Source organism: Chanos chanos, chromosome 3, assembly GCF_902362185.1.
Source record: "Chanos chanos chromosome 3, fChaCha1.1, whole genome shotgun sequence".
NCBI lineage: Eukaryota > Metazoa > Chordata > Actinopteri > Gonorynchiformes > Chanidae > Chanos > Chanos chanos.
The window spans coordinates 37,437,648-37,456,165 of NC_044497.1; the positions used below are offsets into that span (position 1 = coordinate 37,437,648).

Here is an 18,518-nt window from a genome sequence, read left to right on the forward strand (position 1 = left end):
GCTTGGTTGACTGGGAGTTTGGAATAGTTATTGTCCAGATCTGCCTGCTCTCACACACTCCACTGATGAGACACAGATGTAACTGAGGATCTGAATAAAAATATCTCTGTCTTTCTCCCTCCCTTTCTCTCTCTCTCTTTCTCTCTCTCTCTCTCTCTCTGTCTTACACACACACACACATACACACACACACACACACACACACACAAATGCACAAGGTCAGATAGCACACATGGTGTGTACAAGGGTGGAGAATGGACAAAATTTAAAGTAGGCCATTCCCAAATGGCATGCATTTCTGGATCTATGACTCCTATCCTTAACTTCCTGTCCAAGCAACAAGTCTTTGTTGGTGGCTCATGATCATACTATCTTTTCTGATCCCTTTACCTCTCTCTCTCTCTCTCTCTCTCTCTCTCTTCCTCCATGGCGTGGTTGGCATACACCATGTTGGAGATACTGGTTGCCATGGCGTGTTGTTTTGGTAATGTGTTGGTGATGTGGGCAGTACATTTGAGACGTTCTCTGAGGCAGCCCACCTTCTGTTTTGTGGTTTCTTTAGCGATAGCGGACTTTCTAGTGGGTTCGGTCGCGGTGCCACTCGCTGTGCTGGTGGATGGGTGGATACAAACATCTTTTCATATTTGCCTACTGGTCAGCTGCATCGTGCTGGTTCTGACCCAGGCTTCGGTTCTGTCTCTGCTGGCCATCGCAGTGGACCGGTACTTACGAGTCAGCATCCCACTCAGGTAACTCAATAAGGCCTCTTATTTAAAATCTCAACTTCAATTTTTTGTTGTTCGAAAGTTTTATGGTTATTTCATTCAGAGAGGGAGAAGAGATAAAATTCTTATCATCCCTTAAATTAACATTTATTATTGCTTTGCATGTGTGTCAATAATGGAAATGGAAAAACATGTGGTGTCATCTAGCTAAATACCAGTGGGTGCTGAGGAGTTCAAGCTGAAAGAAATTTGTTCTTTTTTGTCTTGAGCTTGTACAGCCACTCTCAATAATGCTATGTATTAACATAACTTGTGTGTATGGATAAACAGAAAATGCTTGTAAAAAGACAAAAATACAGGAAAATGGAAAAATCCCTCTTTTTCCCCTGAATATTCTCACAGACCTCTTCAATCTGTGAGCAATTTAAGCTTGTCTTTTTATATGACCTTGAGGATCAGTTAAAGATGTTCACACATATGTATACCCCCCCACCCCACACACACACACTCAGTTAGTTAATAAAAGAAACGCTCAACCCATAAAAACTAAATCCTTAAAATAGGACCATATACTCCTTTGTCATCAGCTCAGTTACAATTGTAAAATATATCTTTAAAACATATCTCTCTTATTTATCGTAACGAATGCTAACATGTTGACTCCTTTCTAGATGTTTTCCTGCAGAACTTGGAATTCATATAGATAACATCCAGTGAAGATGTGATTAAGCAGTAAACACTAAATCGAAATTCTGATTGTAGGTACAGAGAGATAGCCACACAGAGGCATTCCTGGTCAGTGGTGGCTGTGTGCTGGCTGCTGTCGTGTGTGCTGGGTTTCACTCCTCTGTTTGGTTGGCACAATGGTCATGCCCTCATCCATGACGCCAACTCCACCCTTATCCACTGCACTTTCCTCTCTGTCATCTCTCTGCCCTACATGGTCTACTTCAACTACCTGGGCTGCATAATGTGTCCCTTGGTTGCCATGACGATTCTCTATGCGCTAGTATTCCACAGCCTGTGGACACGGCTCCATAAGGAGGCGGAGCCTAACGGAGGCAGGGCAAAGTTCTGTGGGAGAGAGAAGCACAGAGTGACACTGGGTGGGGCTGAGATGGGTGTGACAGACTCACAAGCCTTTCTTATGAGGGAAAAGAGACTCGCACTTTCACTGGTCCTGGTCTTGCTGTTGTTTGCCGGATGTTGGATGCCTCTGCATTTGATGAATTGCGCCGTGTTGGCGTTTGGATACCAGGCCGTCCCCCAGTGGATGTTCTACGCCGGAATCCTCCTGTCACATGCTAACTCTGCCGTAAACCCTGTGGTGTATGCCATGCGTGTACAAAAAATCAGAGAGGCCTACACTGAGATCTGGAACCAGTGTGTTTCATGTCTCAGAGGACAGGGTGGCTCCACTCCCAGACAGAGGACACTTTCAGGTGGACACAACACTGGCAGCGATCACATCACAACACCTACTCACACTGGAGCAATCACCACATGAATTTCAGCTGAGCTGATTGTTATCCTTATTAGACCAGTGTTTTTGCTTCTGTTATCAGCTTTGTGGGTGAATGGGACCACAGACCCAGGCTTGTATGTGGGAACTGTGGAACCTGGAGGATAAATATTATAAAGTGTTAGTAGGAGCTGCTTGTGTCACTGTTCTGACCCAATTTTAACAAATTGAAACAATAACATAAAGCGCTTAAAGGAAAGGTTTACACATTAACTTTCTCTTTTTTTTCCCTTTTTTTTTAACCAAAGTGCTTTTGTAATCATATTTGTTGAAAAAGAAAAGAAAGAAAGAAAGAAAGAAAGAAAGAAAGAAAGAAAGAAAGAATATCAGCTGAAAAAATCAGCTTGTACTGTGGATGTGCTGCTGCTCATAACAGTAATATTCTACTGTAATTGATTACTCCCACCACTAGGGGGCAAGGCATGCAAAGCTTCATTATACGGTATTACTGTCTTCAGCCCGTCGTAATACAACTGTTCAAAAACATGTTACTCTGGGACAAATATTACTTTGTAAATATTCTGTGTATGATTTCAAACAAATGATCAAGAGAATAGAGTAATTAGCTCATCAACTGACAGAGCTCATGAACTGACGGATGAATTTTTTAGCTTCATTAGCTTTGCACTTACAAAGTCCTGATCAGTAAGAGCTTGATTAGACAGATAAGAAAAGGTTGATTACATTATTTGTTATAACATTATTTGTACATTTTCATTTTAAAATTTTTGAAACTGCTGGGAGGACTAATTCAAGGTATTTGTACGTTTAATTTTGCTGAGAGTAAAAGTAGTTGTGGCTATCGCAGGTTAGCTTGTGCTTAGCTTGTCTCCAGGAAGTCAGAGGGTGGATATGTTGGCACATTTAAAAAAAAAAAAAATCATTTCAAATGTAACGACATCCACATTGGATTACAGGGTAGAAGTGGTCACACCAACACATCCTTCACTTCTCCCCCAACTTCTTATGGAACTAATTTTACAGTAAGAACAGTTAGCTCTAATTGACTTGAAGCTATTTTGGACAAAGTTCAAATACAGACTTGTTTAATATTTCAGCACTTTGATTTACTTAACTAAGTACTTCTCTAATGCAAAAATGCATTTTATCTGTGCATTTGTGTGTGATACGAACTCAAAACAACACGGCCAAGTATTCATTACCAGCTCATTAACTGTCTTTTAATTTTGGTCACTGCTTACGATATGAATCATAATTGACCAAACAGAAAGAGAGAAAAGTGAAACTGCAAAACTTTATTCAATGCACCACAGTATGTGATACCTGAAGTTTCATTTAAGCAACTGTTCAGTTAAAGGGATCCAGTTTTCCAGTGTTTGTTGGTCCATGTACTGTGAATTATTCTGGATGACCGTGGTGATGTGGAAAATCATATGTATGTAATATCATAGCATCCTCACCTCGGTATTATCCTAGATGAACTTAAAGGGATTTCTAAGAGGTGGATTCATTATTTTAAAAAGCCACATTCAGATTTAAACTGAACAAACTGTTATTCCAGTCTTCTTCCTCCGCCAGCAAGCATTTTGTAGGTACCACAAGGAAGGCAATAGACTGTATAGTTATCACCTGAATAGGGTTTGATCCCTCCCACCAAACTATACAACCTACTACCTCACCCCGTGCCAGCACCAATCAACTCTCTTAATCCAGTGACTGATGTACACAGTGACCTACTGGGTGAGAGTGTTCCTCCAGAACACATTTGCTCTGTAAACTAAATAAATGAACTGAGGCCAGAGTAAGATGCAGTAGTATTTAGACAAAGCGGCAGGTCCTGGGCAGATTCGCGCAGTGAGTTGGTCCAGTTAAGAAGAGGACATTGCTGTTTCCTTGGGAAAGACAGTAGATTGTATAGTTATCTCAGAGGGAGATCACAATGACTCCACAACTATCCAATCTGCTACCTCAGCCCCAAGGACAGCAGATTAACCACATTCAGCTCAGGTCCAACTGAAGACTGCACAGATAACCTCGGGAGAGAGAGAGAGAGAAGGAGTGAGATTTAGCAGTGTTATGTACAGGATTAGACCGTGTGCTAGTGTGAGAGTTTGCACTGAAAGTTTTCAGCTGTAATGCAGTATTGCTCCTTTAAAGTATGTAGAATGGTGTCAGATATCAATGTTTTAATGTACATTGAAACTATATATGATTTAATATCTATAATTTCTTGATAACTGCTAGTAGGATAGCAGCAGGTGGTCTCATTTGATTTGGTACTGCTATTAAAATCTCATAAAGCATTATGACAGGAACAACATCTTTAAAATTACAAGACTGTGCAATCAGCGGATCAGCGGTGTGTGAATTGCAAAAGAAGTGTAAGAGACAAAGAGCAGTTTTCATCTTGACAACGGAAAATGCTTTAGACATTTAAGAGGACAGAAACAAGCAAGAAAGGGAATAGTTAAGTCGAAAGAGCCCAACATGCTATACTTTTTATTGTGTTTTCTGGGGTCCTTGAAGGTGAGTAAAAACAGAGAGCAGACTGAAAACAGAGCGCTAATTTCGAAAGCTGTAGGAAAAAACCTTGCTGGCGCTTCTAGTAACGTTGGCATGAGATCACGGAAGGAAAAAAAAAGTCTTGGTCCATGGCCAAGAATTTGTGCCCATTTCACCAAAAACTGATCCCATTCCAAGGCAACAACCTTGTGGAAGCTTGTTGTTTAACAGTCTGAGGTAAACAAACGAACGGAAACATGGCTTCCACCAGCTGGCTCCGTTAGCTCACGCAGGGCTGTGATTCTGCCTTTTCCTGGGGAATAAACGAGAGGGAGGAGAAACAAAATGGCTGCGTTTCGGCCATTTTAGGGTTCCGAGGCTATGCGTTTTGCATGGCACTGTCTACAAGGTGAACCTTGGAGTGCCCTCACACACGCAAGCCTTATACAATCCAGAGCAGACACACAACAGCCAAACGTTTTAAGGGGGAGATGATTCTTTGGCGTTGGTACAAAAACGAAAGCGTCGAAGAGTCTGTGTCCTGCCAGGATGAAATGTCTGCTCATGAAGTAACTGTACATTTGCACGTCACTCACACACTCATCACATAAGAGAATTTTGTTTTTACTGTAAAAGTCCCACATTGAAATCTTAGAGCTGTGTATTCGGTATTGTAAAACACAGGTGGTGAAATATAAGTCAGACAAGTGAGAGGAAAGAGCTCTACTGGCTGAATGATATACAAATTGTTCAAATATTTATTACTCAGGCCGTCCAAACGACTGATGTCACAAGCAAAAAGTTTGCCAAGCCATCTTAAAATCCACATAGGAGAACGCTGTTGTTGTAAAGTCATTCCTTGGAGTATTAACAAAGGGAAGTAGCAGGACAAAGATCATTGTCATATCACTGAGACAGCATACCACTTCTGACCCTGGGACCAGGAGACAATGGCTTAGTATAGAGAGAGTTGCCATTAGTAAGCGTAGCACATCTAGCAATGCAACTGATGGAAAATACAATTTAAAGACCTTGATTTTATCCAGACACTAGATGTGGTCACACTACTCACACTAATCCAGTGACAGAGATTGAGAGGACTGGATCCACTTTGCATAAATTATCATAAGAAGAACAGAAGCTGAATAGAGTCACAGCAATTCATTAACATACAGAAATCTTTCTTTTTCTTTGGCCTAATTAAAGCGGGCAGTGATAGAAGTATTCTGGCACTGCCTGTCCTGTTTGCCCAAAATGAGAAGAGTGAAGAATCTAAGATGCAGTAGAAGAGGAGGGACCAAAGTCAAATGGGATGTGGCTGTTATGAAATTCCAGACTGGTTTATCATGACTCAGCCTGGTGCATGACGATGATGATCAAGTCTTACTTGGATAACATTTGGTCATTGTCTTAAATACTTGCCATGAGTGCTTGTGTGTTGTTAACAAATTTGAAATGGGCTGTGGTATCCAACTGAAGGGTCTGGCAACCAAACCACTGAAGCAGCAATTTAAAAAGGAAAAGCACTTCAGGAAATATTCTACAGAATTCTTTAAGATTTTTCAGGTAACGCTTTCAACCATTCTAAAATTATAAATTAAAGAACAGTTCTAAACAAAACTCTAAAAGAAAAAAAATAACTCCGGTGACAGTTGTGCCTGTGGCTTTTGACACGTTTGATTTACCACAGGGATGAAGAGGAAGCCCTAATGGCTAAGGGTCATTTTTTGACATTCCACTAAGAAAGAGAGAATGATACTTGAACGCGTTTTGGCAGTTGTGACATTTTGCTCATTTGCTTATTAGATAAAAAATACTTCTCGTATTCTTCTCTCTTTGTTCTACTTGTCCCGACTATTATGTTCCCACAATCAGGGCATATATGCAAATCAAACGCTAATTTTAGTCTGCTCTCTGTGTCAAGGTATTCACATGTCAGTGCAACATACAGCATGTTAGAGTAAGCACAGGTCTCACCCATAATCTCAGTCATAAATGTGGCTTTAAGTCTGTAACATAACTAACAACTTAGGTATTCTGGTACACTTTCTAACTTGACTTTTTCTGACAGTTTTAGTGATTGCAGCTAGTAAATGCTCTATCTGTCCTGAAAATCAAATGTAAAAAGTTATTCCCATCTAATATAAAATTTAAATATTAGATAAAATATGATAGAGTTTTGTCCCTTGAGATGAAATGGCTAGATGTCAAGTTCATTTTTATTACCATCTCAGACCTCCATAGCATTGTCAGCAAAACAGGATGTGTTATTCTCAGCAGATTTCCTTTTCAGTCTAACATGACAGCAGCGTCATGCTTTGGGTAAAGGCCTCCAGACTCCTATAAGACCTCCACTGGAAGTTAGATTGACATATCAACAGGAAACTTAAAATAACCAAGGGGCTGCTCTGTAAGCTAGCAGGACCTGAAATGACATGATTTAGCTTCCTATACCTTCATAAATTGTGATTTTATCTATGAAAACACAAATAATCAACTAATAATCTGTAAACTGCGGAAATGTATAACTGTTAACTCTGGCCAGATCAAAGTAAATTATACACATATATATAAATTAAATTATACACACACACACACACACACGCACACACACACACACATATATATATATGACATATATACACACACACACACACACACACAAATATATATATATGACACATATATATATATATATATGTGTGTGTGTGTGTGTGTGTGTGTGTGTGTGTGTGTATACACAAATATATAAGCATATTTTCATGGACATGCAGATTCTATTCTCACCATTGTTTGGCAGATATTTTCTTGTCAAGTCGGAAGTTAACCAAGCTCTCTCTCTCTGCCTATATGTGTACTGACAGTTGCCATTTTCAGTGGGCTGGTTTTTTGTTTACAGTCCAAGTGAGCCAACCCAGCTCTCGCTCATAATTCCACAATCAGAGTTACGTGGGTATCGAGAACCATCCTGCAGCTCCAGCCACACACTTCACAAGTCAAAAATGAATTGAGTCAAACACACAATCCGGAAATAAACAAAAGGGCCTTCATTCGTCGCCAAACCTCCAAGGACATTCCATTTGATGTAGTGATCACCCAATTAAAATGGGGGTAAACCCACAAATCAATTACCTCCCAGAGAGCATTACCCAAAGGTTTGGCTGGCAGCGCCATATGCGATTCAGATATTCGCTAAAAATAAGCATCAGTTAGATGAGGTGGGTCCACAAAAAAAACCCGCTGCCGGCTTGGCACAAGAACAGCGATTCTGAAATTAGATGATTGATAAAGATTCTTGTTTTGCTTAATTTTGTTTTTGTTTTGATTTTTTTAGGTTTTTTTTTTTGTTTTTTTTTCCCTTTCTCTCTCTTTCTTGCCGTCTCTGAGCTGGGTGCCAAGAAATGGGCAGTGTCTGCATGCCAGGCTGAATTTCAATGAACGAAGAAGGGGGTGGTGGAGTTGCCGGGGGGGGGGGGGGGTGGTTGGCACTGGGAGAGTGAAAGACCGCAATTAAAAAAAAAAAAAAAAAAAAAAGAACTTGAGACAATGCCTTTGTGTTCCGTTAATACAATGTGGGAGGGGAGCTTCTAAATCAAAAACCCCTTTAATTCCATTGTAACCAAAAAATAATCACGTTTTCAACGCGGTCATGCATTTGATCTGTTTTCGGAAGGGGTTTTAAAAAAAGGGGAAAAATTTACTGGAGTCTCTTTAACATTTTTTGGGTGAATGAGGTCTGTTGGCAGCCCTCTGCCATCTCTCAGCCCCACACCATCTGTGTGTAACTGCTTGTTTACTCAGCTGTATGTCCTCACTGTGTACATTACTCAACAGACTCTGTGTCTACACATCTCAGATCCAATAAAAGAATGCTTTGTTTTAGAAATCATTATCTGTAAATATAAGTGTTATATACATACATATGTATGTGTGTGTGTGTGTGTGTGTGTATAATCACAATCATCATACACATCAGAGCACAATATCTTTTTCCTTTATATGCATGAAGCATGAAGCTGGAATAGGTTTCATCTTTAAAAGGTATTCAATAGGAGGATATAAGTATTTAAATATTTAATTTTATTTTGACACAGACATGAGGCAGCAGAGGTGTGTAGATTTCCTCAAGCATAAATTAATTATTTGCTATTGTGTTATTTTTCATAAACGAAATACAGGAAAAATCTAAGATTTAGGCAAAGTATCAGATACCCTAACTTTAATTACATATGGTAACATTACTGGCTTACAGGAGGATCCCTAAACGTGATTGTTGATTGAAAGAATAAAAAGTACATTTGGCAATCCCTGGCCATGTTCTCAAACATGCTAAAAATGTGTAAGCTGAAATATGAAACAATTTATGTATGAGCAACAGTGCTGTCTGTTCTATGTGCCATAATCATGAATATCTTTTAAAACTGAGGGAGAACACAAACAAAATGGGTTAGCTCTTGCCTGCTCTCTGATTTTGGGAGGACATGAGATATTGAACCCGCACAACCACCTAAAACAACGATCACTCATGTTGCATGCGATCCTTGTCATCAAGCCCAACCCGAAGAGTAACGCCCTTACTTCAAAAATAGCGGCCCCAAAACAGGAAGCCTGTGTGGAGTTGACCTTGAGTGACTTCATGCCTCAGTCTCTGGAGGCCATAGCTCTACCTATCAAGAGTCAGAGATAAGCCTCGGTGGCCTTGCCTTGTTTACGTAGAGAGCTAGAACATTAGCAAAACCCCCTGATGGTTGAAAGCGAGTTGCACTGAGATTCTCACTGATGCAAATGATGAAGTGAGGTTTAGCATGTTGTCACTGGCAGCTCTTCTTACCACACTGTAAATGATGTCTGTGCACATGCAAGAACAGTGAAAGAAAGAGTATTCCTCCAGAATGGAAACAAACAGCACCGTACTCTCAAAGACATGTGAATAAAATTTCCTTAAAATATACGTGTCACCTTTGCGAGTACCAGAAAATACCGCCAGCTGTTTCTTTCTCTTTCTCTCTCTCTGTTCAAAATTTCCTTTTGTAAATACGAACATTTGTATGCGCTAATAAGCGGGGAGGTCAGGCGACAGACGGTAAGCGAGATAAAAACAGAAAGGACTTCCTGGTTTCTACAGTAAATGTTACACTAGAGTCACAGTCACAGGCACAGAAATGCAGGAAGTAAGCCCAGCAGTACGAAAAAAAAAAAAAGGCTGAAAATATGAAGCAACATGATAAGTTCATCTGAGGAGAACAGCAAGGAGGAGGAACTCTCCCTTCCCTCCACCTCCACCACAACCCCCCCCCCCCTTTCCCTTTTTTCTCTCTTTCACCACCTCTCTCACTCTGTCTCTCCCTGCCTCTGAACAAAACAAACATGCACACTCATTTAAATGCAGTTTTGCTGAGACTGCACATTTTTTAAACTGTCAATCGACAGATCGCTATGTTTACACTCAATCTCAGTTCCACACCAACGAACTAGAGCAAGAATATATACCCACAATGAACTCAATATCAAATAATGCATTGACGGTAGATTACAACGGCATATATGATGTTTATATATACACGATAGTATATATGATGTTTATCATATCTATCTACCCATCAGATCTATATATCTCTATCTTCTATATAGATAATAATATCATAATTATAACAATATTATAATAACAAAGTATCCCCCTATATATCATATAATATATGAATATTATAAGAGCAATGTAAATAGCTCTTATCAGAAGTGTTTACTTTGTAGAGAAACAACGACTGGTTTCTGCTTTGAATCTGCTGCATTCAGCAGCACACAAACTCCCAAACACGTGGCATGTCAGCGCCATCTTGATCGTTTGTATTTTTTGGTAATTTCAGACTTCACACCACAATACCTATCTATTCTGCTAATACGTGTCGTGTTTGATACGAACTTATTGTCAGTTTTGGCATTTGCCACCAACTCCGTGGAGACAATTATTGAATAAACTGAAAAAAAAAAAAAAGAAAAAAGGGCACTCGTTCTGTTCCTAAACTGAAAGATGTCAGTTCTTCTCCTCCTGTGTTTGTACCCTGTTGTTATTCAGAATCACTTAATGTTGTTCTCACCTTATTCACATGTGCCGTTAACATTGCTTATGTGTGTTTGCACACGGCCAAGTCACACTTGTGTGTATGACAATGCTCAGATATGAAATCAATTCCTTAAAGATTGCCTATGTAATTGTGTAGGGTGGCTCTATGTCTGTATGGATATAATTATGTACAGTAACCACTTACAAACATCAGCGTGTTTCCTCGTTTTCCTTTGTTTACACCACTTTACTCACTCCTGATGGGCATCGCTGAGGTCATAGAAGATACAAATGCCACCGTTCTTCTCTTTCCCACAGTCTTATCTGCAGAATAGAAAAGCAAAAACGTACAAGATGAGCAATGAAAATGAGGCTAATATCAAATACAGGTAAATGTGGCTGTGGAGGGTCAACAGCCTGAAGGATATTGGTTTTGTTTTATTTTGTTTTTTTGTTTTTGTTTTTTCAGTGTTCGCTGTTGAGATAACCTGTTTTAGTTATGCTCTTCATCATCTGCATTATGGGAAAAGAAAAACGGGAGAGCTGCTTCCAATGCGCAGCACGTAATCGATCAACATTATACTCTTTATATATGCCTCATAAGTCATATTTTCAAACTCGTGCCTGCAAAATTTTAAGTTCGGGGGACTGTTAAAGTGCCGCTTTACGTGTAGTTTGTTTGGAGTAAAAATGCTAGCGACTTTTTCTTTGTTTCGACAGCGACATGGCGGATTTGGCTTTGGAAATACAGGCCATCTTCTCAAGGAACAATCATGTCACCTCCTCAAAACCTCGCAGAGAACATTTGCCTCTCAAAATCATCCAAGTACTACAACAGCACCACAAGCATGAGCAATGACAGACTTACCACACACTACCCTGCACAGTACATTTATTCCCTGGAAACACCCGTCCCCCGTCAAAACTTGCATCGATCGAAAAAAATAATCGTTATTTATTCTATTATTTTTAAACGAAACAGCATCGGATCAAGTTTATGTTTGTCAAATTACCGCGTTTGGTCTGGACTCTTTATTTGAAAAAGCCAGAAAGTTTTTCGCAGAGCAGAAATGGCGGAAAAGACTGTGTGGCACAGGGGTGAGGCAGACACGTTTACAGGACGAGGAAGACTATGGTGGGGAAGACCAGAGGACAAGCGGATAAAAAAAGAGTGATACAGAAAGAGAAAGAAAGCAAGATACGATTCACCGCGAAGACCAGGAAGTCAAGTAAATATGACGAAAATATGAACCAAAAAGATTCAAATACCTGACTGTGGATCCTGCAAGTAAAAGGAGAGCAGAACCGAACAGGGTCACGACGGCGGGAAAAAAGAGAGTGCACTGGTGCCCTCCCCTCCACTCCATCACACACACACACACACACACACACACACACACACACACTCACGCACGCACACATACAAACAGTACACCCGTCTCTGAGAGAGAGAGAGAAGGAGAGAAGCAGAAATGTGTTACCACCAACCACACACTCCATTGAGGAGGGGCTGTGGCAGCAGAATCAGCAAGCTAAGCGCCCTTGATTTCACCCGCTTCCCTCTCTCTCTCTCTCTCTCTCTCTCTCTCTCTCTCTCTCTCTCTCTTTTTCCCAGCCCACTTTGGCACAGATGCCAAAGTGGAAGAGACAAACTGTGTGAGAGAGAGAGAGAGAGGGAGAGAGAGAGAGAAGGCAAGAGACAACACGATGCAAACATAGCAGGCATAAAAACATAGTTATCTCCTCTGCACAAGATAAACAAACTTGCTCAGAGCTGATTTGACGGTTCAGCATTGCCTAGTTTTAGTTTATGAGGACGTTTGAGGACAAACACTGTTGTCCTCGCTTTCCTTTACCACGACACACACTCAGCAACAGAGCAGCTGGGGAGGAGGATCAGACACAAACTCTACAAAGAAAAAAAAATGAGCTTAATAACACAGACCGAGAGGGAGAGAGACTGAGACCAGCCAGAGAAGACGGGGAGAAGAAGCGAAATGTCCTCGTAAAATGGAACGATACTTACATGATTTGGCTCCCCTCTTCTCGCCAAGAACTCTAACCAGCTCCTTTCTCTATTCATCTTTGATTTCAGGGGTGTCTGCAGAGAGGCTAAATTAACCTCTTCTCCAAAAAGAGAGAGAGAGAGAGAGCGAGAGAGAGAGAGAGAGAGAAAGAGAGAGAGAGAGAGAGAGAAAGGGGGGAAGAGTCAATGTGTTCGCCCTCCTCCTCCTCCTCCTCTGACCATAGTGAGTTTTTGTCAGTTCTTGGCATCAGTCCCAGGTAGTTTGAACCTGTCTGAGTTGTCGCTAATCATTAAACATGCTGGCGTGGAGTTTGCAGTACTCCTGCCTGTCTGCTGCCTTTTGTCCCTTGCTCTGCTGGAGATATATTCAGACGTTCCACATACTCTCTCCACTTTCTCTCCAGGTTTCATGGAGATGTCAGCCACAAAACTCATTAGCTTTATGTTAGATTAAAAAAAAAAAAAGAAAGAAAGAAAGAGAGAAAAGGAAAAAAGTCGCGAATCTGATCTGGCGTAAATGGAATTAGTTCACTGTGACCATAAGTGAAAGAGGATGTGACAGAAATAAATATTCCATTATGGCAGAATTTCACTTGCTTTCCCCCTCATTCATGCACATTTTTTTATTATTTTAGAAAAAAGGAACAAAAGACACTTTGAGTAGTCCCGTTTTCTTTTGGGTTTCTGTTTTTCTCTCAGGCATTATCCTGGGCACCTCACGGCATGTGACATCATCAGAGGCTGTCTGTTATTTCTCTCTCTCTCTCTCTCCCTCTCTCTCTCTCTCTCTCTCCCTCCCAGCTCTTCCATTCTTTCCTCCCCACTTGGCCATCCCTCGTTCAGTCATCCCCACAGGGGAAAAAGAAAGCCATCCTCTAAGAATCAGGCAGGATGCCTGTGTAGGAGGACACAGCGGCAGAAAGAACCCGAGAGAATCCCTGCCACTGAACAAAAAGTGCAGCCCGACTTCTTACGTTAATAGAAAGAAATTTATTTTGCCGGATTCTTGTTTTTTTTGTTTTTTTTTGGGGGGGGGGTTTTACGTGTCCTTCAACATATTGGTCCCTTTTTGTGCGTCTTCCTACAGAATTGAAGACAAGCTGTAAACTTTCAACTGTGTTGGCAAGGCCTGCCTAATTTGGCAGCCATTCAAAAGAGAGTGAGTTTTCTGTCAACCCCCCCCCACTCCAAAAACCAGTTAGCCTGCTAGCGAAAGAAACCACTAGTCCACAGCCTTTCAAAGGAGCCACACTACACACCCCACCCATATTTGAGAGAGGGAGGTGGTGTAGCACCACAGCAGTTTCAGTGTGGGGTTTCTCTCTCTCTCTCTCTCTCTCTCTCTCTCTCTCTCTCTCCTGTGGTTTTTGAGAGGGGAATTCAGGTCAGGCGCAGCTAGCTGGTGAGGGGCGAATTGAGAGAGCACCTTTTCATGTATACAACATTTAAAGTAGGAGGAAGTAACTGTCTCTCCCTTAGTTTGCCTCGCTTCCTGCCTGAAACTAGCCAATCACTTCAGAGCCATTGCTTCACTGTTGCTAGATGAGGTCCCATTTCCTCTGCATGCTACATTTACCTCTCTCTCACACACGTACACATAATTTGTGTCTCAGTTTTTTCGTCTAATTGTTCCCGTCTTCTTGTGTGTCCTTGTCAGAAACTCCCTCCCATTCTGTTTGTTCATTGGTTAGGGACTTGTCCATCACACTCGGTCAACAGTGACACCCATGTGTTTTTGTTGGCTTTGTGGTCTCATATCCGTCTCTCTCTCTCTCTCTCTCTCTCTCTCTGTCTCTCTCTCTCTCTCTCTCTCTCTCTCTTTCTCTTTCTCTCTCTCTCTCTCTCTGTCTAACTCTCTGTCCTCCTATCCGGTGAGGTTTGCTTTTGCTCCATCCGTTTTGCAGGTGTTAGTGCTGTGCTATGGCAGGGATGCACTGCGACAAAGAGCAGATGTGAACAGAGCTGCTGACTGTCATAGAAAGTCAAAACATTTCCATTTGTCATTTTGCCCCTCTGACAGCAGAGCAGGTTGAGAAATCTTCCTTTAGGTATGTGTAGCGTGTTTCATAGATCACAGAAGTTGTTTGAGATTCCATGGCCTGGCAGCCAGTCAATTCTCCAAACGCGATAACTGTTCCTACAGTCTTCTACCAAGGGCAGACAACTTTGAGCTTTTTGAGCTTTGCAATGATTTGCTGATGCTCCTGATATCTCTCTCTCCCACACAAATACACATACACACAAACACACTTTGCAATCTCTGTCCTCTGAAACTTGTGAGAAATTTTTTTTTACAGAGGAGCTCCTGGCCTTCTTTTTGGATTGTTACTGTTATTATTTCAGTTAGAGTTATATATGAGTTGCTGTAATTTTTTTTTTCCTGCACACGCACATATGCACACTGCACACAGACTGATCAGCTCTGTCTTGTGCAGCCTGAAGAGACCGCTGACTCTTGTCACTTCAGTGACTCTGGGTAATGTAGTACTTAAGGAGCTCTACGAGCTCTGATGACAGAGACAGACAGATGGTTTTCTGATAGACATTTTTCACTGAAGACGTGTTATCACGTTTTTTAAATGAACAGTGTAAGCACTAGACAAACAGAACACTAGATCTCTAATGTATCAAAAATCACTTGTTCCAACCTTCTGTCATTACATTCCTCCTACAACAAACTCAGCACTAGCCTGACTAACGAGTTCAGCAAATAAATCTCACACCCAGCTCACCACCTCTTCCAACTGCTGCCCTCAATTATACATTACAAGTCCCTACACAAAAAGGACTGGCTACCTGAATCTTAGATCATACGCACATAAGAGTCCAAATAGTCAGCTCAGATCCCTGGGCTGCATGCCCCTTTGGGCCCCAACCTAAACATGTTTGATGTCTTGATCTTTGTTCTTTTACATGTATCAGCCCCTTCATGCTTAATATTTGCACCAATGCCTGTAGTTTAGAAGTAAGTTTAGGTTCTCAAGACCAACTGTAATGAAACTTATTCTGTCAGCTCAGCTTAGTACCGGAATGAAGGGCTTGTAATTTTCTGTTTTGTTTGTTTGTTTGTTTCTGAGTGCATAATGGACAAAGTCCTATATCAGCCAGTGTTTCTGTGTATGTCATATTTATTCATAAAGCACATGATCTTCTTCAAAGCCATTTAAAAATACACAAGGTTTCCATAGTTAAACTATTGAGCTCTTTGTTTATGGACAGTTTAGATTGTATCTTAAAGTCAAATAAGATACATAAAGTAAACATAAAATGATCTGGTGGCGGTTTTTATGTTATGAGTAACGCTCTTCAATGTGGAGGTAACATCAGTCTTGAATATAAAAAAAACTAATCCTTTTAAGCTATGATGCACTCTCTACTGAAACTAGACAAAGTTGATGATTGAATGGAAACAATCATCCGTTGCGTATGGAACTATTTCTGAAGTCAATTATAACAGCTATCCTCCTACACTGGGTTCATTTCAGGACACTCACAAGCCCAGTCTGGTCAAAGGAAAACACTCCCATACATCGCAGAGATAAAGACAGAGCTCTCTCTGTGTGTGCGTGTGTGTGTGTGTGTGTGTGTGTGTGTGTGTGTGTGTGTGTGTGTGTGGCTCAATACTCGCTCTGTACGAACAACAGATCCGTTGATTGTCCTTGTTATTAGGAGTAGAATTTATCTCTGGATACTAGGCCTCACTCAGCGTGTGTACTGGTCAAACTGAAATGTGTGTGAGTGTGTGTGTGTGTGTGTGTGTGCGTGTGTGTGTGTGTGTGTGTGTGTATCCCAGTTAGAGTGCAGAGGAGAGAGTGTGTATGCTATCTATAGCGCTGAAGCCTGGCCTGTTTACTGTGGTCAGGGCACCATATGGGATATGGGGCACGTCTGACAGTGCCGCAGCTCTGCTCCGTGGGACATGTTCATCAAAACAGAGACTCATCACTTTTCTCATTGTCTGTGTAGGAGTGTAGGCACACCAGGCAAAGACTGAAAAGAGGATGCACATGAACTTACACACATACACACACACACACACAACAAAAAACTCACTCTACCACTGTCTCTGTCTCTATTTTTGTCTCTCTCTTTTCTCTCTCTCTCTCTCTCTCTCTCTCTCTGTCTCTCTCTCTCTCTCTCTCTCACTCACTCACTCACTTATACATTTCTCTCACACATACACATTCATGCACTCCTGATTTACAGAGTTAATATGTAGAACTGAAACTTTTTTTCAAGAAAAGAAGTGCTAAAAATTAACCACTGTTGGGTTTTAATATCTTGACACTTTTAGTACCAAATTAATAACGCTAAAAAAAATAGTTAAAATAATTTAACCTCTGTATCCTGGTTATGGGGGTGGCCTTTATCAGAAATGTTTGCATATAAGTGTAAGTTTCTGATTCCATCAGTCAGCAGGTTTAATATTACACTCTTCATGTGAATGATTAACCAGAGATCTGTGAGTAAGTCAGGCTGAAATTCAGAAATGTAAAATGGATTGTATGTGGGCAAGATAAACTTTGTTTTCTTCTGAGTGGAGACGTGGTAGAATACTGTAGAATACTGAATTTAATGCAGTGGAGTGGAAAAAATAGAAAACACACAAACACAGAGAGATACTTATTAAAGCTCTAGAGAAAACTATTCTTTAATTTTTAATTCTGATTAAAGAATAGCTTTCTTTTACTCTTAATAATTATTTTTATTTATTTATTAATTTATTTTTCAGCACAAGAAGCTGTTCATAACCCCAGCAGAGCAGCCTGGCCTTGGTCTGTGGACTGTGAACTTATTCACTGTACAAGAAAACTTTTATCCTCTTAAGTCACGGGGTGACCATATACATATACAGTGCGTGTGTGTGTGCGCGCGCGCGTGTGTGCACGTGTGCGTGCGTGTGTGTGTGTGTGAATGGTCTTTGTGTCTTGCATGTATTCAGGAATAGCATGTGAGGTACTCCAGCCCAGGAGAAACCATCCAGGAAAATTCATCTTCTTTAATCCTTTATCTGTGCTCTGTTTTCTCTCTCTCTCTCTCTCTCTCTCTCTCTCTCGCTCGCTCTCTCTCGCTCGCTCTCTCTCTCTCTCTCGCTCGCTCTCTCTCTCTCTCTCTCTCTCTCTCTCTCTCTCTCTCTCTCTCTCTCTCTCCCATACATTCCCTTGCAGTATTTTTACTTCCTCCATATAAATGACACTATAGATGTAGACTGTGTGGGCTTTACACCATTCTACTCACATTATGTACAGACTGCATACACACTTTATGTCTCTTGTGTTATAGCATATCAGTACAGTAAGAAAGTGCAGCGTCTCTGTTAAATTTGTGCAAAGGTTTATATGACCCTGGACCAATGACATTACAGCCCTCAAATCCTTTTTCACACAGAGAAAACTGACTTCGAGGGACACTGGCTGCGTATACTAGGATTCCGTTTGCCGTTAAAACGTGATCTACAGCTGTGCCCTCTGGTATTCTCTCGCACAAACTCTACCCTTTTTGAATAAATATTTGCAACAACATTGCCACAATGACTGTCTAACTTGTCGTTTGTCTCACTAACTGAAGTTTCTGGTCAGCAGCAGTTCTCTTTTTGCGTCACTACCCTTTTCTTCATAGAGAAGAAACGCTGTACTCGAAACTGCATAAAGCCATGATCAGAGGAGCTACAGTTACAGTATGGAAAAAGTTGTGGCAAAGTCTGTTACCAAGAATTCAATA

The 18,518-nt window shown here is 41.0% G+C and overlaps 1 protein-coding gene and 1 long non-coding RNA gene across 2 annotated transcripts; one reads left to right on the forward strand and one right to left on the reverse strand.

Annotated features, from left to right (window-relative positions):
- Nucleotides 1-417: 417 nt before the first annotated feature.
- LOC115806965 (adenosine receptor A1) lies at nucleotides 418-2,232 on the forward strand (the record flags this gene model as incomplete). Its single annotated transcript, XM_030767824.1, has 2 exons — nucleotides 418-749; nucleotides 1,488-2,232. Coding segments are annotated over 2 exons (1,077 nt in total), but the record flags the coding sequence as incomplete, so codon positions are not given.
- Nucleotides 2,233-4,179: 1,947 nt separating this feature from the next.
- Nucleotides 4,180-12,138, reverse strand: LOC115808709 (uncharacterized). Its single transcript, XR_004025215.1, has 3 exons — nucleotides 12,041-12,138; nucleotides 10,977-11,095; nucleotides 4,180-4,241 (listed from the first exon to the last, which is right to left on the reverse strand). It is a non-coding gene; the product is annotated as an uncharacterized LOC115808709 (long non-coding RNA).
- Between the last annotated feature and the right edge of the window lie 6,380 nt (nucleotides 12,139-18,518).